The following is a 26,720-nucleotide window of genomic DNA, read 5'->3' on the forward strand; positions in this document are numbered from 1 at the left end:
AAAAAAATTGTCTCCAAAAAATTTTGGGAGACATGACTCATTTTCATTCAGATAAATATTGATTTTACTTTTCATATGAAAATAATTCCGTATGAACCCTGTCATTTTTAAGGATTATTTTCCTGGAAAATTGCCAATTAGTAAGCATGTCTTGTACAAATATCAAGTATAAATATAACCAAACAATCATTTGACTTACATTTCAAATTGAGTTTTACTTTATCCACAACAGGAGACTGTGACACACTGTTAGACACGGAACATGTTATATCATAACCGTCCATATATCGTGTTGGATACAGTATAAGTTGTTGTGACCTCACTATTCCATTATTTATTCCAGTAGATGTCGTATATTGACGATCGCTGTTAAGTATATGTGATCCATTTCTCCATGTTATATCAGACGCAGGGTTTGATGATCCTGTTGTACAAGTCAATGTTAATGTTGTAGATCCTGTAGCAACGACTTCTCTGTTACCTATTATCTGTGTCGTGGACGGTCCAACTGAAACTTTATATAACAGAATGTAAATTAATTTTTAAAATGCATTATGCATAGAGAGGTGGTTATATTAACTCCTCAGCCCTTCTTTAAAGTATCTTTAACTGCATTATGTTTACCTGATAAAAAACATTATTAGTTTTGTTCAGGGTATAAAAGGACTGTTTCTGATCCAACACAATGTATTTCTTCACAGATAGTAAAATATGTTAGTCTACTAATAATGCATGTAACCATGTTTGAAATGGTTTAAATATATATATGGCTGCTATCTGTGACTAATAAAATATTCTTTATCTTGGCAAAATTTCTGCTGGTCGTAGTATCTATTAATGTGAAAATTACTAAATTAGCAAATAAATATTACCAGTATGATAGGGAACTTAAAATTTTGTTTTGATACATGAACTCATGTATATTAAATAACAAACACATTTTGTTTAAATTCTCTCTAGATATGAAAAAGATTGCATTTGTGATACTAGAAATATGCTGTAATGCCATGAATGCCCACTCATGCAGCCACAATTTCAAATGTTATATAAATATTTAGTCTAAATTTGTTTTCACAAACCATTTTTTCATTTTAACTTCAAGGCCCTTGAACTATTCAATGTTCACACAAACCATTTTTTAAACAAAGTGCAAGGCCCAAAACTATTCAGTGTTAACCTTTTGCAAATTACATATTGCATATTTGTAGCCAAGATAATGATGAGAAATTGTGAATTTTTATATCTTTTCCAAGTTCAAGGGGGTAACTCTCAAAAAACATCTGATCATGACCAAATAAGAACTTGACTTGACAGTCAAGGTCAATTTAAGGTCAAGGTCACCAAACTAATAATTTGACCTTGACGGTCAAGGTTATTTAAAGCTCAGGGTCAAGGTCAGTTCAACCTTTTTGAAGGTCTTGTCCATCAAGGTTGTCATCAAGTATGACAATACATTTATTATTTAACCAAGTTAGAGTCAATTACAGCAATTACATAATTTAACAAAAGAGCAAAGGTCAAAAAAGGGCAAAAAATAAAAATTTCAATCCATTCCATAATAACAAAATTATAGCAGTGCAGCAAAAAAACCAGAGCATCTCTAGGCGGAGCATTATAATTATGCCCAAAAGTGTTTTATTTTTAGTAAGGATGAAGCATTTGTAAGACATGGGAATAAGCTGTTCATCCTATAAAATTTTACAGCTGTAGGTTAATTAATACTTAAGTTATTAATAATGACCTTAATCTTTGACCTTGTGACCCAAAAATCAATAGGGGTCTTCTATCCAATATGCACAATCAAAATATGAAATTTGAATATTGTGGGCCAAATGAAACTTAAGTGATGCTCTAGAAACTGTTTTCAGTATTAAGGTAAAAGTGACTTTGACCTTTGACCTTGTGATTCCCAAATCAATAGGGTCTCCTACCCAATATGGACTATAATCCTAATAAGGTTTGAATATTATGGGTCAAATGGAACTAAAGTTATGCTCCTGAAACTGTTTTCAATTTTTAGGTTATAGTGACTTTGACCTTTTGACCCAAAAATCAATAGGGGTCTTCTACCCAATATGGACAATAATCCTATGAAGTTTGAATAATGTGGGCCAAAATGGAACTTAAGTTATGCCCCGAAAACTGTTTTCAGTATCAAGGTAATAGTGACCTTGACATTTGACCTTGTGACCCCAAAATCAATAGTGGTCTTCTACTCAATATGGAAAATCATACTATGAAGTTTGAACATTGTGGGTCAAATGGAACTTAAGTTATGCTCCGGAAACTGTTTTCAGTTTTAAGGTAATAGTTACCTTGACCTTTTGACCCCAAAACCAATAGGGGTCTTCTACCCAATATGGACAATCATCCTATGTGGTTTGAACATTGTGGGCCAAATAGAACTTAAGTTATGCTCCAGAAACCAAATTGCTAACGGACGGACTGACAGACAGACGGACGCAAGGGGGTATAACATAATATGCCCTTTCGGGCATATGAAAATGAAAATTTCAATAATTTGAGGGTCATTTATAACTGAATGGCAAATTCTGTCTGATCAACTTGAAGGTCTATTCTAAACGATTATAATGTTCAAATTTCAAGACAATACATTCCAAAATAACAAAGTTATTGCCACTAATAGCAAAAATCAGCAAAAAAAAAAGGAAAACTTTAAAGTCAAAATCATTTATGAATGAAAGTCAAGGTTAATCTGGTCTACTTGAATGTCTTGTCCCAAGGGTTGTTGTGGCCAAGTATGGAGACAATATACCAGGAACTGAACAAGAGGGCCAAGATGGCCCTAGATAGCTCACCTGACCCATCAAACTCATCCAAACAATTACAGGGCTCACACTGGCTCAAATAAAATAATAGCCAATATTTTTAACTTAAAAAAATAATAGCCAAAAGTTCAGCGGACTATTCACGATTTAGCAATTAACAACATAAGCAGTTGATGAAATAAACATTACATATAAAAACTTTTTCAGTTTTATAAGGATTCTCAAATAAACTGATACATTTGTGTATATTGATAACTACCTTTTTTTTACATAGAACCACAACTTTAATTGTTATTATAGAACAGAACAAGATTGCATTTGTAAAAATGCCATGCCACCGCATCAATACAACACTAAATAGTAATTTAGGAACACAATTTTTTTGTTTCTATACAGATTGCCATAATGCATAGATCACTTACCTATCTGTTAATATCAGATTAGTACCTTCAGACAATAAGATTTTTAATTTTTTACTTTATGACATAGTGACTGAAAATCAACGATCCCCAGGGGCGGGGCCAATTTTGACCCCAGGGCTTTAATTTGAGTAATCTTGCTAGAAGTTCACTACACAATGTTTAATGCAAAATGTCTCACATCTAGCCTTTGTCAATTCAGAGAAGATGGTTTTTTAAAGTTTTTACTATATACATGTAAGGAAAACCTATGACCCCCGGGGCGGGTCTAGTTTTGACACTAGAGGCACAATTTGAACAATTTGGTAGAAAACCTATTGATGATATCATATACCAAATATCAAAGCTCTAAGCCTTGTACCTTCAGACAATAAGATTTTTCAATTTTTTACTATATGTACATAGTGAAAATCAATGAACCCCAGGAGTGGGGCCAATTTTGTCCCCAGGGCTATAATTTGTAAAATCTTGCTAGAGGTTCACTACACAATGTTTCATGCAAAATATCTAACCTCTAGCCTTTGTCAATTTAGAGAAGATAATTTTTTTTAGTTTTTACTATATACATATGAGGAAAACCTATGACCCCTAGGGTGGGGCTAATTTTGACACTAGAGGCAAAATTTGAACAACTTTGGTAGACTACCTATAGATGATATCATATAACAAATATTAAAGCTCTAAGCCTTGTACCTTCAGACAATAAGATTTTTTTATTTTTTTACTATATGTACATATTGAAAAACGATGACCCCCGGGGCGGGGCCAATTTTGATCCCAGGGCTTTAATTTGTACAATCTTGCTAGAGGTTCACTACACAATGCTTCATGCAAAATATCTAATCTCTAGCATTTGTCAATTGCTATAAGAATTTTTTTTTTAAGTTTTTTTTATATAAGTTCAACCAATGACCCCAGGGGCAGGGCCGATTTGAACAATCTTGGTAGAGGTCTACCAGACAATGCCTTATGCAAAATATCTAAGCTCTAGGCCTTTTGGGTCTTTACAAGAAGATTTTTTTAATTTATTCTTATAATTCCTTTTGGTTGCCATGGCAACCAGATTTCTGCATGGAATTAAATTCTTTGAACAACTTTGGAAGCCCTTCACCCTAGGATCAATCCTGCCAAGTTTGGTTGAAATTGGACTAGTGGTTTTTCACAAGAAGATTTTTTAAGTTCACTATATAATCTATATAACACTTACACAAACAAACAAACAGATGCTGCGGTGGCATAATAAAAATGATATTTAGTATAATTTTTTTACATAGAACCACAACTTTAATTGTTATTATAGTACAGAATAAAAATGATATATACATGTAGTATAATAACTGTATAACAAAAATATTAAAGATTCATTATAACTTTACATAATGCTGTTATTATAACTTTACATAATGCTGTTATCAGACAATTTCTTTTGTTTGTTCTAATAAAATTTTGTCAGCTATAACCACTGTCAATTTCCACATTTCACACAAAACTGGAGTATTATCTAGGTCATATTAGCCTATAGAAATAACACTTGCAAACTCATTCACAGAATGCAGCCTTTTTTCTGAATAACTTACTGAACAAGAGGGCCATGATGGCCCTGAGGTCGCACACCTGTATAGAGGCCCCCGGAGCGGGGCCAGTTTAAACCCCAGGGCTTTTATTTGAACAAACAAGATGTTTCATAATGTTTAGTTTTTACTACAAACATATAATGAAAAACAATAACCTGCCCACCTCCCCTCCGGCAGGGCCAATTTTAACCCAAGGGCTTTTATTTGAACAAACTTGGTAGACACCCATAAGAAGATGTTTCATGCTAAATATCTAAGCTTTAGCTCATTGGGTTTTTTAAAAGAAGATTTTTTTATGTTCTTACTATACACATATAAGGAAAATCAATGACACCGGGGGCGGGCCAATTTTGACCCCAGGGCTTTTATTTAAACAAACTTTGTAGACACTCACTAGAAGATGTTTCATGCTTAATATCTAAACTCTAGCTATTTGGGTTTTTTCATAGAAGATTTTTGAAGTTTTTGCTATACACATATAAGGAAAATCAATGACCCCCCAGGCCGGGCCAATTTTGACCCCAGGGCATTTATTTGAACAAACTTGGTAGACACCCATTAGAACATGTTTCATGCTAAATATCTTAGCTCTAGCTCTTTGAGTTCTTTAAAAGAAAGTTTTTTTAAGTTTTTACTAAATGCATATAGGGAAAATCAATGACCCCCTGGGGCGGGGCCAATTTTGACCCCAGGGCTTTTATTTGAACAAACTTGGTAGACACCCATTAGAAGATATTTCATGCTAAATATCTTAGCTTTAGCTCTTTGGGTTCTTTAAAAGAAGATTTTTTAAGTTTTTACTATATGCATATAGGGAAAATCAATGACCCCCTGGGGCGGGGCCAATTTTGACCCAAAGGCTTTTATTTGAACAAACTTGGTAGACACTCACTAGAAGATGCTTCATGCCAAATATCTAAGCTCTAGCTCTTTGGGTTTTTTAAAAGAAGATATTTAAAGTTTTTTCTTTCGGTTGCCATGGCAACCAGAGTTCTGCATGGAATTAAATTCTTTGAACAATTTTTAAAGGTGACCACCAAAGGAACATTCCTGTGAAGTTTGGATGAAATTGGCTTAGTGGTTTATGAGGAGATGTCATTTAAAGTAAAAGTTTACGGACGGACGCCGGACAAACGCCGGACGAAAAGCGATCACAAAAGCTCACCCTGTCACTTTGTGACAAGTGAGCTAAAAATGTCATCATCACCGATGTAATACAAATTTTCTGCCATAATAGTAAAGATTTTTAAACAGAACATAGCTTATTTTCACCTTTAAATAAATATCAAAATGATGGGTGTCGCGAAAATATGTGACAATCGGATTTTTTCTGTTTTCTGAAGAAATATTCACAATTTTGCTTGTTGTGCAAATAGTTGTTTGGAAGTAAATACTTTTTAAATATTTTATCATTGTTTTCCACTGGCCATTTAGTCAAGCAGCTTAAAACAAATATCTAATTCAAAATTTGCCATTACTGCAATTTACGGTAAATTTTGGGTTGGTCAATAGCCAGTTTTTATAATCAATTTTAAGACAAATTTTGTGGCTAATTGGCGGATATTTGATGGCTATTATAATGCTGGACAATATCTTTTGTTCTTATACAATTTTACACCTTGCATGTATTTTTATCACCTCGGGCAATATAGTAAGCAATGCGTGACCGATAAAAAGTTGACACTCAATTAAATCTACCCCCCTGGTGTAAATTGGGTCTACTGCATTCTTTATCGATTTTTACACCTTATATAAACACTGTTGGAAGCAAAAAATAATCACCAGATTTTGTAGCCAAAATGCAAAATAATCGCCAATCTTATAAAATAATCGCAAATGGCGACTATGGCGACCAACAGCGTGAGCCCTGAATTACATAGACAAGCAGCCTGACCAATTTCATGACAGTTGAGTAAAATTGTAACTACTTGTGTCAACAAGGTTTTTCCTTATTTGAGCATTGTAACCTAGTTTTTGACCCCAGTTGACCCATATTCAAACTTGACCTAGAAATCATCAAAACAAACTTTTAGACCAATTTCCAAGATAATTGGATCAAAACAGTAGCCACTAGAGTGTAAACAACATTTTTTTTATTTTTAGCTCCTGTGACCTAGTTTTTCACCCGAGATGACCCATATTGAAACTCATTCCAGCAATTACCTAGACAAGCATCCTGCCAAAGTTTGATGATGATCGAGGCAAAAATGTGACTGCTAGTGATAATGAACAAATGTGGACGGACCACAGATGATGGACGATGCAACGGACATGCAACTATCCTAAAAGCTCACCCTGAGCAACCTCAGGTAACCTCAACAGTTATTATCAAGATACAAGTTTGCGGGCTGCAATGGTAATGCCAACATGACTGTGACAATAACTCTATTCTTTTTTTCTTTTTTTTCAAAAAAAAATCAAGCTTAAAAATGGTTTGTGCAAAGAAATTTTGAACTAAATATTATTATTAACATAAGAAATTTTGGCTGCATGCAGGGGCATTTATGGCATTAGGACACCTTATTAGTTTTACCAGAGTTATATCTCTACAGCCGCATGCCTCCAGATTCATTTAAATTTTCATGAAAATTTTGAAAACATATTTGAAAGTAAAATATTGAGAATAAAACAAAGAAAGAAATTTAAACATGTTCAACAGCACTTAGAATTTAAGTAAATTAGCAAAAAGAGGTCAAAATATGCAAAAATAGCCTGTACTGTGTTAGTCATGTAGTAGAAATATGTTGATAAATTCTGCAAAACCAGTTATTAATTGCACATAACATGTAAATTATTACTTAAATTTTGAATCATTTAACTGTTCTTAAAGTCCTTCTACATTTTTCTTAAGTTTGATTTTGGCTCATCTGGAGGCATGCAGCTTTAATGGTTTATTGAAGCACTAAAACAGTTATGCAATATGTCATGATTATACTCAAATTGACCACAAAAAGGTTCTTTGTAAAGAATGATACTCATGCATTAAGAAAACTGCCTTTATCTTTAGTAACATTTTCAATCATGCATTATTATGAAATTTCATCTGTCTTATTTGACTCACAGCTTCCTTATGATTATATTACCCAATTATATTGGTGAATGTCCATTTAGACTTACATTGGACATTAAGATCTGTTGATTTGCTCAGCCATGCTGGACTCACTAATGCAGGATGAGTAACTGTACATCGTATACTTTGTCCATTGTCTGCAGCTGTCACCTGTCTATTATATGTGGAGACAACTGTAAATGTTTCTGTTGCGGCATCAGGTGTGTTTGTTGTACTGCCACTATACCTTACACCTTGATATAACCAGGATATACTGGCTGCTGGTCTACACCCGTTTGTTGTACATCTTACCGTTACAGTACTACCTGATACAACAGATGTCTGTGTAACTGTTGGCTGGTTTGGCTTTACTGAAAAATACCACTGTAATAAGTAGGATTTATAGAATAATAATATTCAAGAATCAATCAAATGTCTAGAATTTTAAAATTATGGGGGATTGTCCCCCAATCAACTGAAAAATGTGGGGGATTTGAAAAAAAATGTGGGGGACATACATTTACCTTACAATATGACGTACCGAAAAGAATTCATTTATTTTACATTCAGGCATTTTTGACAGCTATTTTCCACTCAACAACGGAAGTAGAAAAAATAAATATTGACAAATACTACAAAACACACGCCAGATGACCCAGTCGGCTGCTACACGCGATTTAGTACGTATTTTAGTCGTAACCACAAGTGAAAACAAACATGGCTGAAGCGTTCAAGATATGATGAAGATAAACTGAATTAAGTTGAAAAGATCGTCATATGCGCGACTTGGCACACATTGACTTCATTAAAATGCACGATCTGCATAAAAAATGCGCAAATCGCGCAATCGCGCGACCTAGATGCAACACTGAAATGTATATAACTAAAACAGATTTTTGTGTAACTGTTTGCACACTTGACTTCACTTGATGGTTCTATAAAACTAGAACTTTCACAAACAGCTTTAGTTTCTGTAATAAGAGCTATTGTTTGATTTTATCCACCTGTCAATTGCATACTGATTATACGGTCAATGCACACAATATATTAATCTTCAACTGATTTCTGGTAAATTTCGTGAGATGTACGCAGTAAGATGTGATTAAATTTAATTTGTTTCCATGAAAAAGCTATACTGGCCGTTAAAGCGCAATAGAGTAAACTACAGGTTTATAATTTCTAGTTGTCCTACATGTTTTATGATCAACAGTTTACCCATTCAATTTCAAATGTAGGGGGTACATGTACCCCCTTTCACTGAAAATGGGGGGGGGGTACATTTCAAAATCTGGGGGTACACAGAAGTTTAAACATGTTCTTGTTTGCAAGAACATTTAAGTCAGCATAATATTAATGAACAGTTGTTTCACTTAGTATTACTACCCACTAACACAGACACAAACTCTCATCATTAAAGGTAGCCATATTACAGCCATTACAATCACTGATCTTTTGTTTAGTCCATACGGTTATTACCAATAACTAAAATTTTCTATATCCTTAATTATGTACATTTATTTCAAAAGGTCAATTGACAATTTTAATTTCATATGACATTTGTAAAGTTCAAAATTGAAGTTAATTGTTCAAAAAATCAAGTGACAAACTTTTTGTTGATCATTTATGAACTAAAAATACTTTTTGGCAGTTTTAAATATCCTAAACATTTTTTCTTAAGACGGTACATTTACAAATCAGACTGAGATGACTTTTTGAAAGCAGACTTGCAATTGAGACCGGGTTCAGGCTGGTCCTAACAATTGGTAGATGGAAACAACATTTAACTGATATGCATAGTAGGCTTTCCCAAACATTCATTCTGATGATTTTAGCTTGCGCGCATGTACCCCTGCTTACAATTTTTATGCTGAATCGAGACCTCATATGTCCATGTTTTTTTTTTTTATTATTAAAATCTATTTACAACATTATTATTATGATTATGTTATGATTGTTTTTTTTAATATGTTTTGCACCTACATTGTACTTTCGTTTAGTCTATACTATAATATAGTTTAACAAGAGCAACGCTAGGCGAAGCATTATATGCCCGAAAGTACTTTAGCTGTAGGCTGATTAATGCTGGAGTTATTGAGCGAAAACTGTTTCCAGTTTAAAGGTGATAGTAACCTTGATCTTTGACCTTGTGACCCCAAAATCAAAAGGGGTCTTCTACCCAATATGGACAATCATCCTATGAAGTTTGAATACTGTGGACCAAATGGAACTTAAGTTATGCTGCGGAAACCATTTTCAGTTTTAGGGTAATAGTGACCTTGACCTTTGACCTTGTGACCCCAAAATCAATAGGGGTCTTCTACCCAATATGGACAATCATCCTATGAAGTTTGAAAACTGTGGGGCCAAATGGAACTTAAGTAATGCTCAGGAAATCATTTTCAGTATTAAGCTAATAGTGACCTTGACCTTTGACCTTGTGACCCCAAAATCAATAGGGGTCTTCTACCCAATATGGACAATCATCCTATGAAGTTTGAAAACTGTGGGGCCAAATGGAACTTAAGTAATGCTCAGGAAATCATTTTCAGTATTAAGCTAATAGTGACCTTGACCTTTGACCTTGTGACCCAAAAATCAATAGGGGTCTTCTACCCAATATGGACAATCATCCTATGAAGTTTGAATACTGTGGGCCAAATGGAACTTAAGTTATGCTCAGGAAACCATTTTCAGTTTTACTGTAAAAGTGACCTTGACCTTTGACCTTGTGACCCCAAAATCAATAGGGGTCTTCTACCCAATATGGACAATTATCCTATGAAGTTTGAAAACTGTGGGCCAAATGGAACTAAAGTTATGCTCCGGAAACCAAATTGCTAACAGACGGACGGACAGACGGACGCCAGGGGGTATAACATAATATGCCCAAAATTCTTTTGGGCATATAAAAATTGGTATTAAATTAAAATCAATAAATGTCATTTCAGTGCCTTAAAACACAATGCAAACGAGACAATTCAGTGTTTCTAAGTTGTTACATATTCATGTAGACAATTTTGCAAGCACTTTGCCATTTTCATTAAAATACATTTAAAAAATAAAGAAAGAATAGGTCTAAAAACAATGGCAGAAGTAGAAATTCAACCACAGACCTCCCATATATAAGGTAATCACTTAACGACTGTGCTATTGCAGATGTTACAAGAACCTTTACATTGAGCTAGTGTGACTTGTCCAAACATTAGTTGCATACTCCAATCTATACAGACAGAACTGGAGTGGGATTGAATATTTAAGTGAGTGCTATAATGTACATTTGTATTTATAATTGACAGGTCAATAAAATCAGACTATACACAATGAAAACATTTGACAAATGTACTCATATAATATACTGTAAAATCATAATTATTTGTGGGGCACGAATATTCGTGGTTTTCTAGGATAGGTCAATCCACCAATTTAAGATCCGACAATCTTTTATCCCAACAAATACTTCTTACCCAGTCTCTGTTCTATATATTACAAACATGCGTCGGCTCTTTTCCGGCCGATTTTTAAAAAAAATAAATATATAAATACACATAGATAATCAGGTTATTGACAGATTAAATCCGTTTGCAATATTTAAGAAAGTTGAAAGAAAACTCGATTATATGTCCTCAATTTACTGTCACAATGTCGCATATACATACTTGACAGTTGTAGTCTACTAGGACTTGATTGTGTTAACAAGAATACTTGACATTAATCGAGTAAATATGGAAACCCAGGCAATGCAATAAATAGCGCTAATAAAAATTGTCAGTTTGCTCTTATTAATTCAAAAAAGTCTTTTACTCAGTCTTTTTCTTTCTACACAAAACTATAAAAATACGATCGTTAAACAAGATGAATTGTACATTCTTTTGTCGTTTTTAAATGATCAATTTATATGAATTTTAATTTGTATTTGTGCGAATGCTATTCCGCAAACATCAAAGACGCCACCGACTTTCACTAGTTCCAAACATACTCGTATCGTGTTACTTCCTGAGATTAATTTATATGCATGTAAATTTACACAGTCGCTGTGACGTTGCGTGTAGTTACTGTCAAATATGATCAGACCAATTCTGGGTGTAAACTTTTTAAACTCGCTGGTTAAAACCTGTCAGGTGTCATATAAATTATGCGATGTTTCTATCGGCGAATTACAAGGGCAGTGTGTCAAATGGAGGTGCATATCATGTCACATAAATGAGCCTTGTCACGACAAAACGAACATAATGGGTTTGCAACCAGCATGGATCCAGACCAGCCTGCACATCCGCGCAGTCTGATCAGGATCCATGCTGGTTGCTATCAGTTTCTCTACTTGTTATATGGTTTGTAAGCAAACAGCATGGATCCTGATCAGACTGGGCGGATGCGCAGGCTGGTCTGGATCCATGCTGGTTGCAAACACACTATGTTGGTTTTGTCGTGACACAGCTCAAATGTGTTAATTGCAGTCAATTATCGGCTGTAACTGTGCTATATTAGAGTAATGCCCAGAGGCAAGGACAAGTGCTGTGTGACAAGTAAAGATATGTACATGCTGTAATGAAAAAATGACCGGCGATTAAGTTTAAGATTACTTTGCATAAGGTAACTGAATTTTTTTACAAGAAAATGAAAATCCACGAATTGAAGATCCCACGAAAATGCCCGTTTTAATAAAACCACGAATTTCATGCCCACGAATATAAGTGAATTCACAGTATAAGTAAATATGTTTGCATTTCATATTTTATTTGAACCTTTATTGTAGCTTTATTATAGAAAGTCTGGATTGTGAAGAAAACATTATCTTTTTTAAAACAAAGTTTACAATTTAATACTCACATGACAAGTAAAGTAGCACTGATTTGTTATTTGATCCTACTTGAGCACTATCAGCTTGAGGATAGTAGGATCTACATATCAAATATTTCCTATCATCTGATGTAGCAGGTGTAAATGTATGTTGTAGGTTGACAGTGTATGTACCGTCACTTTGTATCGTTCCTGAACTTGTAGAGGCTAACTGGATAGAGCTAGATATGCTGTTCTTATACCAGGTTACCGTTGGTGAGGGATATCCTCCAGTTGAAGTGCATTGTATTGTCAGAGATTGTCCTTCATTTCCGTACACAACTTCACGAGTGGCATTTAACTGCACAACATTTGAAATCAATGGTGTAGTAGGTGAAGCTGAAATTATCAATGAGCTTTATAATGATAACAAGTTTGTTTAACTGATATATAAACTATTTTTCTCTTAGTGAAAAATTAATAAACTGAAAACCTGAGTGTATAGATTAACAAAATGTCATTGTTTTTTGAAATTTCAAGATTGTTCAAATTTTTATTTTGGAAAAATTAAAAAAATGTAATATTGTAATGTAATAATTTGATGCACTATGAATCATTAGATTATTATCTACAAATTATGTTTTCTATAAACATTAATTTTCTAAATATTCATAACTTTAGATACAGTGTAACGTCTGAAAACCGAACACCCTTGGGACTTGTCAAAAAGTTCGGATTTCAGAAGTTTCCGGAATTCAAAGGTTTAGGATCATGTGGACAAGACTAAGCCACTAAATCATGTCAAGGAAAATGTTATCAATACTGTAATATCATATATAATAGTCTTTTAATCAAGATAAAGATGTGAAGGTTTAGAAGGTGTTTCGTTCCTTATGACTATGAAACTAATGCAAATTTCTGAAAAGACCATTATTTAAAGATTGTTCTGTCTTCATTTTAATCAATTAAATTTTGCTCATTTCTTATCTTACCTGCAAATACCTTTAAATTTCTATCAGTTTGTAGAAATGTTGTTAAAAGCATAAACTTACATATTTTCTGATGCTAGTTAATTAATTAGTACATCAAATGCAATAAATCCCTGAAGACGTTTGATACATTTATTGTCGCAATTAATTGCCATTTAATCCGCTAAGAATCACTTTAAAACAACTGACCGCCATTAAATTATTTGAATTAACCGCATCACTTCAAACATACCATTCACAGCTTGTGATTTTAACATGTGTCAAATTACACGATCACCGCTAATAAGTAAACAATCGATAGGAGATTAAATCTTCCTGCAGGGTAAACATTCTCGATTTACAATGTATTTCACACATTTGGATATATCCGGATTTTGGAGGTAAAATTGCATTAATTTGACTCTAATTTTACGAAAATATCGTCCGGAATTCAGAATTTAAAAGTTCTGGAATTCAGAAGTATTATATTAATAGACAAGAAACATGGCAATGCCATGAAACCAGGTTTTCAATTATCACCATTGTAGATAAATATGTTGTATTTGAAATACAAATACAAGCAACAAACAATGTAACTATGTGCAATGTAAAACATGAATAATGCAGGAGGAATTGCGCACAGAAGAAGTGTTCACTATATATATTCTGTATAAGGAAAAAAAACAAAGGGCCATAATTAGGTAAACAAGAACCGGTTGAACCGGGTGATGCTCCCCGAGAAGGTTCTGGACACAGGAAAGTATAAAAAAAATGAACAAAGGGCAAAAACTCCAAAATTAGGCAAAGCGGAGTTATGTTTTTTTGCACTGCACTTCTATTCAATGAGATCTATCTATCTATAAAGTTTCCTGATGATATCAGAATTATGTCCCATGTAAAAGTCAAAGTGTAAAAATGAACAAAGGGCAATAACTCCAAAATTAGACCAGGCTTTGTTTAGGTTCTTTAAGCATTGCAATTCTATCCAATTATATCTAGCTACCTACAAAGTTTCATGTTGATATCTCTAATAGTTTTAAAGTATTGTCCAGGACAAAGTCAAAAAGTAAAAATAAACAAAGGGCAATTACTTCAAAATACGGCAAGGCAGAGTTACGGTTCTTGTGCATTGCACTTCCACCAATGAGACCTATCTATCTACAAAGTTTCATGTTGATATCTCTTATAATTTTAGAGTAATGTCCCAGACAAAGTCAAAGTGTCAAAATGAACAAAGGGCAATAACTCCAAAAGTAGGCAAGGCAGAGTTACCGTTCTTGTGCACTGCACACCTACTCAATGAGATCTATCTACCTACAAAGTTTCATGTTGATACCTCTTATACTTTTAGAGTTATGTCCCGGACAAAGATCAAAGTGTAAAATAAACAAAGGGGGATAATTCAAAAATAAGACAAGGCAGAGTTACCGTTCTTGTGCACTGCACACCTACTCACTGAGATCTATCTACCTACAAAGTTTCATGTTGATACCTCTTATACTTTTAGAGTTATGTCCCGGACAAATTTCAAAGTGTAAAATAAACAAAGGGGGGTAATTAAAAAATTAGGCAAGGCAGAGTTACAGTTCTTGTGCACTGCACACCTACTCAATGAGATCTATCTACCTACAAAGTTTCATGTTGATACCTCTTATACTTTTAGAGTTATGTCCCGGACAAAGTTCAAAGTGTAAAATAAACAAAGGGGGATAATTAAAAAATTAGGCAAGGCAGAGTTATGGTTCTTGTGCATTGCACACCTACTCAATGAGATCTATCTACCTACAAAGTTTCATGTTGATACCTCTTATACTTTTAGAGTTATGTCCCAGACAAAGTTCAAAGTGTAACAAGTTAAAATCATGTAAACAGGATTTTCAATGTTAATGTCACTGTGACCTTGACCTTGGAGCCAGCCATGCGGAACATGCATTCTGCACGTCATCTTGATGTGGTAAACATTTGTCTGAAGTTTCATCAAAATTCTTCAAAGGGTTGAAGAGTTACAGAGCGGACAGGATTTTCAATGTTAATGTCACTGTGACCTTGACCTTGGAGCCAGCCATGCGGAACATGCGTTCTGCACGTCATCTTGATGTGGTAAACATTTGTCTGAAGTTTCATCAAAATTCTTCAAAGGGTTGAAGAGTTACAGAGCGGACACAATTTCGTTTGACGCCCGCCCATCCGCCCATCCGCCCAGCCGCCCATCCGCCCATCCGCCCGCCATACCCCAATCTAATAACCAGGATTTTCAAAATTGAAAACCTGGTTAAAAATAGAAGGGAAAAAATCGGGACCTAAAAAAATGTGCGGATTTTAGAAGTTTCTGGATTCAGAAGTTCCGGAATTCGGAAGTTACACTGTACCTATTTTAAATGATCCTGTTAGTGGAGTTGCTTGTGTGATGGTTGTAACAACAATGTTGTATGTATACGACCCATCATTTAAAGAGTTACTAGAAGTCCACACACATCTATAGTAGCCTGTATACTGTGTACTACTTGAACATGCTGAAGATCCTGATATCTGGATGGCATTATTCTGTAAAATATTATAATATTAATAAACTAGGAATGTGTCTCAACGCCACGGATGCCCCTGCATGCAGCCAAAATTTCAAATGTTATAATATTGTTGTAGTTTTAGCAATGCACCTGGTTAAGGTTTGATTTAATGATTAAACTGAAAATTCTAAATTTTTCCAACATTCAAGAGAGATAACTTTGTCCAAAATCATTGAACCACAACCAAATTCAAACTTAAATTGCTTATTCCTTACATGTATCTATATGCTAAATTTGAGTTAAATGTGTACAACCATTGGGGAGATAACGAACGGAATCTAAATATTTCATATCATTTTCACAGTAAAAGGGGCATAACTGCACCAAAAATCATCAAACCATGACCAAATTCAACTTGACCTGCGCATTCCTTTGATGTATCCATATGTCAAGTTGGAGTTGAATGTGTAATACCGTTAGGGAGATAATGAACGGAAACTGAAAATTTTATATTATTTTCAAAGTGATAGGGGCATAACTCTGCCAAAAATCATCGAACCATGACCAAATTCGATCTTGACCTGTATTTTCTTATGATATATTCATAGTCAAATTTGAGTCGAATGTGTGCAACTGTTACTAAGATAATGAACGGAAATTTGATGATGACAGAATGACGAAACAGGGTAACACTATATGCCCCAGCCATTATATGGGGGGCATAATAATAAATTCTAAACAATACCTTAACATCTTAACATACAAGACATTTGCATAATTATACTGTTCATGATTAGAGCTAGATATTTTAAAGTTTAATGATTTAGGAAAAGTATTGCTCTCAGGGGACTTCAATAGCAGAACTTCAGATTTACCCGATTACATTGATTATGATAAATATTTAGACCAAATTGACGTTTATGGAAACACGTGATATTCCACTTTGTGTAAACAAAGATAATGTAATTGACCAATACGGACGTCGTCTGCTTGATATGTGTTGCGTAACCGGGTTATTATTAGCTAACGGCCGTATTCTTGATGACCGGCACAAGGGTAATTATACATTTTGTACCAGCAATGGACAAAGTACAGTTGATTATCTACTTTTAAATTATTGCGATTTTTCAATGTTAGATGAATTTGCAATACTTGAATTTAATGAATTTTCCGACCATGCGCCAATACTTTTTACCATCCCAAAAATATCACATTTTCCTCAAACTTAAGAAAATTTACAAGATAACGAGAACAGAAGTAAATTGTTATGGAATGAAGAAAATATACCCCTGTTTCGAACAAAACTACTTAGTAAGAGTGACGTATTACAGAAACTAACCCGCGATATAAACAACCGCCCTATTGACCACGTGGTACAAACATTTAATCAGCTGTTACAGGAAAATGCACGTGAAGCGTTTGATACAATAACAAATAAAAAAGTACATAAACATGGGTATGTAAACAATAAATGGTTTAATAAAAACTGTTCCGAAGCAAAAAAACAATTTAAAATTGCGAGAAATATTTTTAATAGACAAAAAAAACGAGGAAACGCTTAAGACTTATGTAAAAATGCGTACTACCTATAATAGAGTTAAATCAAAGGCGAGACGAAAATTTACAATTAATGAGGGTAAAAGGATAAATAATTTAGCTAAATCACAGCCTAGAAAATTTTGGCAAAACATCAAAAACAGCTACAAAACAAAAACTGAAAAAAGCGAAACCTTGACCGTAGATCAGTTTTATAATTACTTTAAATCTTTATTCGGCGAAGAGTATTCGAACGATGATACTAATTCAATTTTCGATGAAAACATCTATAACCGGGAACTCGATAAAAATATAACTGAACCCAAACTTCGAGACGCAGTTTTCTCACAAAATAAAAATAAATCCCCTGGAAAGGACGAACTTACAAGTGAAATTCTTCAATCATCGTATGATATTATATCAGAATTTCTGTTAAAACTTTTTAATAGGCTATTCAATAATGGAGAATATCCGTTGATTTGGGGAGAAGGTATAATAACACCAATATTTAAACAAGAGGGCCATGATGGCCCTGAGGTCGCTCACCTGTATATAGGCCCCCGGAGCGTGCCAGTTTAAACCCCTGGGCTTTTATTTGAGCAAACTTGGAAGACACCCATTAGAAGATGTTTCATGTTAAGTTTTTACTACACACATATAATGAAAAACAATGACCTCCCCCCCCCCCCTTTGGCAGGGCCAATTTAAACCCAAGGGCTTTTATTTGGACAAACTTGGTAGACACCAACAAAAAGATGTATCCTGCTTAAAATCTTTAAAATCTAACCTCTAGCTCATTGGGTTTTTTAAAAGAAGATTTTTTAAGTTTTTACTATACACATATAGTTAAAAACAATGACACCTCTGGGGCGGGGCCAGTTTTAACCCCAGGGCTTTTATTTGAACAAACTTTGTAGACACTTACTAGAAGATGTTTCATGCTTAATATCTAAACTCTAGCTATTTGGGTTTTTTCAAAGAAGATTTTTAAGTTTTTGCCATACACATATAAGGAAAATCAATGACCCCCGGGGCGGGGCCAATTTTGACCCCAGGGCTTTTATTTGAACAAACTTTGTAGACACTCACTAGAAGATGTTTCATGCTTAATATCTAAACTTTAGCTATTTGGGTTTTTTCAAAGAAGATTTTTTAAGTTTTTGCTATACACATAAAAGGAAAATCAATGACCGCTGGGGCAGGGCCAATTTTGACCCCAGGGCTTTTATTTGAACAAACTTTGTAGACACCCATTAGAACATGTTTCATGCTAAATATCTTAGCTCTAGCTCTTTGGGTTCTTTAAAAGAAGATTTTTTAAGTTTTTACTATATGCATATAGGGAAAATCAATGACCCCCTGGGGCGGGGCCAATTTTGACCCCAGGGCTTTTATTTGAACAAACTTTGTAGACACTCACGAGAAGATGTTTCATGCTTAATATCTTAACTCAAGCTATACAAGTTTTTTCAAAGAAGATTTTTTAAGTTTTTGCTATACACATATAAGGAAAATTAATGACCCCCGGGGCGGGGCCAATTTTGACCCCAGGGCTTTTATTTGAACAAACTTTGTAGACACCCATTAGAACATGTTTCATGCAAAATATCTTAGCTCTAGCTCTTTGGGTTCTTTAAAAGAAGATTTTTTAAGTTTTTACTATATGCATATAGGGAAAATCAATGACCCCCCCCGGGGCGGGGCCAATTTTGACCCCAGGGTTTTAATTTGAACAAACTTGGTAGACACCCATTAGAAGATGTTTCATGCTAAATATCTTAGCTCTAGCTCTATAGGTTCTTTAAAAGAAGATTTTTTAAGTTTTTACTATATGCATATAGGGAAAATCAATGACCCCCTGGGGCGGGGCCAATTTTGACCCCAGGGCTTTTATTTGAACAAACTTTGTAGACACCCACTAGAAGATGTTTCATGCCAAATATCTAAGCTCTAGCTCTTTGGGTTTTTTAAAAGAAGATATTTAAAGTTTTTTCTTTTGGTTGCCATGGCAACCAGAGTTCTGCATGGAATTAAATTCTTTGAACAATTTTTAAAGGTGACCACCAAAGGAACATTCCTGTGAAGTTTGGATGAAATTGGCTTAGTGGTTTATGAGGAGATGTTATTTAAAGTAAAAGTTTACGGACGGACGGACGGACGGACGCCGGACGAAAAGCGTTCACAAAAGCTCACCCTGTCACTTTGTGACAGGTGAGCTAAAAAGGAGATATAAACGATACACAAAATTATCGTGGAATCACTCTAGTAAACATATTGGCAAAAATTTATTCTCAAATTCTACTGAATAGACTTACTAAATGGGTAGAAAATAATGAAAAAATTTGTATTAATCAGTTTGGTTTCCAAAAAGGAAAATCTGAAATAGATTGTATTTTCATTCTTCACACAGTAATATCAAAAGTCCTTGATTCGGGTGAAAAACTTTACTGTGTCTTTATTGACTATGAGAAATGTTTCGATAAAGTAGACCGATCTTTCCTATGGCAGAAACTACTTACTGAAAACGTTAGTTCCAAATTAGTTAAAGCAATAAAATCAATGTATAACAAGGTTAAGTCATGTATAAAGTATAAATCTTCATTTTCAGACTTTTTCGAAACACACATAGGCTTGAAACAGGATTCATGCTGTTCGTAAATGATATAAACGACTGTATAAATACAAATTTAAGTGATATTTTTACCATAAATGAGCTCAAGATTTTTCTAATATTGTTTGCAGACGATCAGGCGCTTTTTGCTAAGTCTCCCGAAACATTACAGTTTATGTTAAATGATATTACAAATTACTGTCAACTTTGGGGGTTGAAAATTAATACTTCTAAGACTAAAGCCATGATTTTTGAAAAAGGCAGACATTCCCATATGATTTCTTTATTTACAACACACGAATAGATATCGTCGAATCTTTTAAATATCTTGGTATTACACTTTTCAAAAATGGTAACTGGTATAGAACACAAAAAAGAATCGCTCAACATGCGTCATATGCACTTTTTAACCTTTTTACAGTTTTTAGACACATATAGCTACCAGTTTATCAGAAATGTAAACTATTCGATTCTTTAGTAGGTTCAATTTTAAATTTTAGTTCAGAAGTTTGGGGTTTAAACGATGCACCAGATATCGAGCTAATTCATACAAAATTTTTGCGTAGAATCCTGGGTGTAAAAAAGTCAACGAATCTTGCAGCTCTTTATGGAGAATTAGGTCGAGTTCCGATACAAATCTTTCGTAAAGTTAATATACTCCGATATTGGATAAAGATACTTAAACAGAATGACTCCTCAATTGTAAAACAATCATACCTTCTCAAATCCGACACGGACTCCGGTCGTAATTATGGTGGAAAAAATTGGGCCTCTTATGTTAAAGATATTCTATCAAGTAACAGATTTAGGTATGTCTAAGATAACCAATTTGATATTGAAATTCCGATTAACTCTTTAAAACAAAGATTATTGGACACATTTATGCAAAAATGGTGTGCCGAAATTAATAATTTTTAGAGATTACAAACTTATTGTCTATTTAAACACAATTTTGTTAGGGAATTATATTTAGACTCCGTACATGAAAATAAATATAGAGTTTAGAACCTCTTCACACAATCTTTTTATTGAAACAGGAAGATATGATAATCCCAACGTGAAAACCGAATATGTAAATCATGTCACATGAGAAAAATTGAAAATGAATACCACTTTCTGCTTGTGTGTCCACACTATAGAGAGCTTAGAATAAATATTTTTAAACCTATATATTGTCATTGGCCAAACATGTATAAATTTGATAATCTTTTATCATCTAGATCAAAGAGAACATTGTTGGCATTGTCTAAATTTTTGTATTTTGCAAATCTGTATGGAAATCTAGAATTGTTTATTTTTCTGGCAAATATTTATACTCTCTGGAAAATTGTTCTGTTTCTCATTGTATGTATATGTTTATTTGTATTTCTATGGCTATAAACATTGTACTATGTTTTATGCTTAATAAAGTTCGTATTCGTATTCGTAGATTAGATGTTCATTCATTTCCTCATTTATTAAAAAATATTCTAATAAAATAAAGTTATATTGTATACGCAATGCTACACAAAGCATGCATTTCAGCATATTATAGCATAAAATCGGCTATTTTTCCCTCTTTTGCCCATGTTATAACGGGATCAAAACCATGTGTTAACATAGTCACGCGCTCTTGTTATAACCCCGTTTTACCTATGCGCATTACATACAGGGCCAAGTAAACAAACAAAAAAAATGACGATTTGGCCTGTTTGCCAAAGTGTTATATTGAAATTATTGATTATTGAGGGCCTAAATCGCATAACAGCGAGTAGCATTCAAGTAACTATGCCGGAAATACGGCGTATAGACATCGCCTCTTATCTTGGTTGTCGCCCTTTCTAAGAAACGGACAGTTGTCAATGTAAACAAATAAATGTCTTTCAGTTTAACCTTAACATTTACTTACAAAACAAGATAACCCAAAATGAATATGAGAAAATGTTGTTTTATGGATGTTTTCTATTATAAATGCTCTTTATACTTCTTTGAGAGAATAATGTTTAGTGCCTGATATTCTTTAATAACTTGTGAGCTTGGAAAAAAAAACGATTCTGATGTCACTGATCCTTTTTTCTGCCGTCAATCTGAAATCATTCTAAGAAGTTCTGAGGGTCATGTTTCATCTTGGGCAGAGTAATTTAATGTTGTTTTTTTTCTTGAGTTAATAAATCTCCAATGTTAAACTTTGTTAAATCAATTAAAATTCAAATTTTCGAACGGTTCTGAGCATTTGAATGTCCCAAGTAGTTGGCCCCGGAAAAATAAAACACATACGTAAAACATGTAGAATTGGATAAATACCGTCCAAACACAAGGATTTAATGTATGTGTTTTGTATTAAATATACATCATGAATCTTTTTTTAAATTTTATGATATAATAGCTTCAACGCATGTTTATTTCGTGTTATAAAGTCTGCAGAGTCCCTCAGAACAGTTGGAGCCCTCGCCTTACCAGGCTCGGGCACCAACCATTCCTCGGGACTCTGCAGACGTTATAACACGAAAAAACATGCGTTAACCCTGTTATAAGGCACAGAATGCCATAATGGCCCTGGATTGCTTATGAGTTTAATAAGCTTCATTGCCATAAAGGTCAAAATTCTTATGAGCAATTAAAATAAGTAATTAGGTTCATTGGTTGTCTTTTTTACCACGCATTCATAATGTATGAACAAGGTGACATTGACCTTACATCTCTCACCTGAGATAAAGTGGTGGAAAAGGTCACAAATCTTGAATGCAAAGATTTCTTTAAGGCACATTAATCCCCCAAAATACATTTTCAAAATGTTCATGTGTTATAGCTTAAATCTGGAGGTATGCTGCTTTAAGATTTCATTTCTAAAATTTATTTTTTGGGCTTGTTTTTGACTTACTCATCAGACTTATACTTTTGCAAAGGCCTATAAAATAATCATTCTTGCAGAATATGATCATAATTCACAATGGTGATTTAGCTGATTTTGTTAAAAGAAATTGTGAATAAAGCATAAAATTGCCATTTGAAAAAAGCTCATATCTGAGCACTTTCTGTTCAAGTGAGCTATAAGAGTACCTGTCTTTTAAATGTAACAGCCAGTGTTGGTGAGGCAGGATAGAGTTTATCAACTGTTATCTGTACTTTCTTTCCTCTTGTAATGCTGTGTGTAGCTGATGATGCTTTACCTAATGAAAAAAGTATTACAAAAAGGTGGAAATTTTAACAATGTTTATTAAAAATTCATATTATTTATAATGCAGATTTTTCTGATATGATAAAATCCTATCAACATATTGCAAATTTTCATTGCAGGCAAGATCTGACTTTTCAAAAAGTCTTTCCCTGAAACCAATATATAGTGAGCTGATCTGATTGCTTTTACTTTCAATATATTCCAGAACAAGAACTATTACAGGAGACAGTGAAGCTCGACTAATAAAATACTGGACACAGTAAGGAAGACAAAACTGTGAAAGAACTAGAAATAAATGTGTCCATAGGACACAGGGTACCCCCACCCTACAGTGTACATGTATCTTTAAAACTAAAAACGTCATAGTAAAAAATAACATTTTTCAAGTAAATAAATCTAAGTTAATAGGGAGATAATTCTTGTAATATTGGTGCTAGAGTTATGAACCTTGTCAGATGAGGTTGATGATAAGGAACATGTATTTGAAGTATGAAGTTTATCCCTTGAGAAATAAACAAGTAACAGTAAAAAAACAGTATTTTTTAAGGAAAATTCTAAGTTCAAGGGGAGATAAATCTAAAAATATTGGTGCTAGAGCTATGAACCTTGTCACATAAGATATGGTTGATGGTAAGGAACATATATTTGAAGTTTGAAGTTGATACCTTAAGAAATGACAAAGTTACAGTGAAAAACATTTTACTGCACCAAAACTTTAATCTGAAATCTGGACAGGGACGCTGATGCCGGGGCCGGTAGGACAGCTCTCCATATACTTTGTATAGTCAAGCTAATAAAACAAGATTGCATTTGTGAACAAGGGGGTCAAAGTGCTCACCTGAATATATACCGTTATTTGGGTAAGGGCTAATTTTGACACTAGGGACAAACTTTGAACAACTATTGTAGATGACCTATAGATGGTATTATATAGCAAACATCAAAGCTCTATGCCTTGTACCTTCAGACAAGAAGATTTTTTAATTTTTTATTATATGTACATAGTGAAAATTAATGACCCCTGGGGCAGGGCCAACTTTGACCCCAGGGCTATAATTTGAACAATCTTGGTAGAGTTTCACTTCGCAAAGTCTCATGCCAAATATTTCATCTCTAGCCTTTGTCAATTCAGAGAAGATTTTTCAAGTTTTTACTTTATATATAATAAGGAAAACTATCGCCTCTGGGGCAGGGCAATTTTAACACTAGGGTCATAATTAAAACAACTTAAGTAGAGGACCCATAGATGATATATTATACCAAATATCAAAGCTCTAAGCCTTGTTCCTTCAGACAAGAAGATTTTTTAATTTTTTACTATATGTACATAGTGAATGACCCCTGGGGGTGGGGCCAATTTTGAACTCAGGATTAATTTGTACAATCTTGCTAGAGGTTGACTACACAATGTTTCATGCAAAATATTGAACCTCTAGCCTTTGTCAATTTAGAGAAGACAATTTTTTAAGTTTTTACTATTTACATATAAATCAATATGAGCAAACTTGATAAAAGACTACCCAAGAATGCTACAAACAAAAGTTGCTGATCATCCATCAATTAGTTCTGTAGAAGAAGATGTCTAAAGGTTTTTCTATTTTTAGCTCTAGAAACCCTAAAAGGGGCCAATGAAATTAATATGAGCAAACTTGATAAAAGAGTCTACCAAAGAATGCTACTAACAAAGTTTGGTGATCATCCATAAATTAGTTCTGTAGTAGAAGATCTTTAACGGTTTTCGATTTTTAGCTCTATTGACCCCTAAAAGTGGCATTAGCCAATTCAAGTGTGACTGTCACAAGGATGCTACAGACCAAATTTGAAGTAAATCTGCCGAGCAGTTTCAGAGAAGAAGACGACTGTTGACGCATGATGACGAACGCCGGAGCATCCCCCTTTGATACTAATAGCTCACCCTGAACCTTAGGTTCTGGTGAGCATATATAAGAGAAAGAGGAACCAAGCATGCTTATTCTCACACACAGAAGTGTTAACAATTCAACTGTAAACAAAGGTTCACTACACAATATTATATTTCATGCCTATATATTTCAGGGCTATAATTTGAACAATCTTGGTATAGGTCTACTACACAATGTTTAACACCAAATAACCAACCTCTGGCCTTTGTCAATTCTGAGAAGAAGGTTTTTTTTCAAGTTTTTTACTATACACATAAAAGGAAAACCTATGCCAACTGAGATGGGGCCAATTTTGACACTAGGGGTAACATTTGAACAATCTTGGTAGAGGTCTACCGAATATGTCTTATGCAAAATATCTATGCTCTAAGCCTTGTGGGTCTTTACAACAAGACTTTTTAAATTTTTTCTTACAATTTCTTTTGGTTGCCATGGCAACCAAATTTCTGCATGGAATCAATTTCTTTGAACAACTTTGGAATCCCTTCACCCAAGAAAAATCCAGTCAAATTTGGTTGAAATTGGAGTTGTGGTTTTTTTAAAGAAGTTTTTTTTTTTATAGTTCACTATATAATTTATAACACACATACAACACACCGCACAAAATGTTAAAAGCATCGCACCCAAACAAAAAACACAAAGGGGAAAACGCATAATTGCCACCGCACACAGATTTCCCGAAGTGGCATTTAAAAATTTTTTATTTCATTCCCTTTCGTATTTGAATAATCAATTTACAATGATGAATGAACAAAAACTCAGGGAAATCTATCAGCATGTAAAATTTTAAAAAATTTTTTTCCTTGTTTGCATTCCCTTTGAGAAATATGCTTCAATTTTTAAATTGGGTTTAAAATTGCAAAACTTTTTGAAATTAAAAATTTTCGAAATTTTGTTCAGTCTGGATTTTTTAAATTTTTAAATTTGTTTTATGTTTTTTGCTTAAGATACCCGTTCATTATATGTCTCCCTATAAATTTAAAAATCTGTTTTTTTAATTAAAAAAACTATTTATTTTTAAAAAATTTGGTTTTAAAATTTCCCCTGAAGTTTTAGGATGTTTATGTCAATTAAATTTCTAAATATTTATAAAACCAATCAATATTAGTTCTGTCATAACAACTTACACTGTATATTTAAATGTTTATCTTGACTGTCATTAAATCCATTTCTACATTTATAATATCCTTCATCAGAACTGTCAGTGTTGTTTATTGTCAATGTGAACGATGATGCTTGCTTGCTTTCTGTATATTTGTTGTGGTCATCTGGTACTACAGCACCTCCATTTATTACAATACTCGTCCCTCCTACAATCCAGCTTATAGTACCAATATTACCAGTAACCTGACATGTTAGATTTGTATCATCACCACAGTTACCCACATCTGGTACTTGAATAGTGATTGTAC

The 26,720-nt window shown here is 33.8% G+C and overlaps 1 protein-coding gene across 1 annotated transcript; it reads right to left on the reverse strand.

Moving 5' to 3' along the window:
* Nucleotides 1–137: 137 nt before the first annotated feature.
* LOC132727415 (hemicentin-1-like) lies at nucleotides 138–26,720 on the reverse strand (the record flags this gene model as incomplete). The annotated part of the gene is made up of 6 exons (XM_060712902.1): nucleotides 138–514; nucleotides 7,900–8,202; nucleotides 12,659–13,006; nucleotides 15,945–16,119; nucleotides 23,269–23,378; nucleotides 26,436–26,720. Coding segments are annotated over 6 exons (1,598 nt in total), but the record flags the coding sequence as incomplete, so codon positions are not given.

Source organism: Ruditapes philippinarum, unplaced genomic scaffold (genome assembly GCF_026571515.1).
Source record: "Ruditapes philippinarum isolate M1 unplaced genomic scaffold, ASM2657151v2 ctg7442_1_1_1_1, whole genome shotgun sequence".
Classification (NCBI taxonomy): Eukaryota; Metazoa; Mollusca; class Bivalvia; order Venerida; family Veneridae; genus Ruditapes; species Ruditapes philippinarum.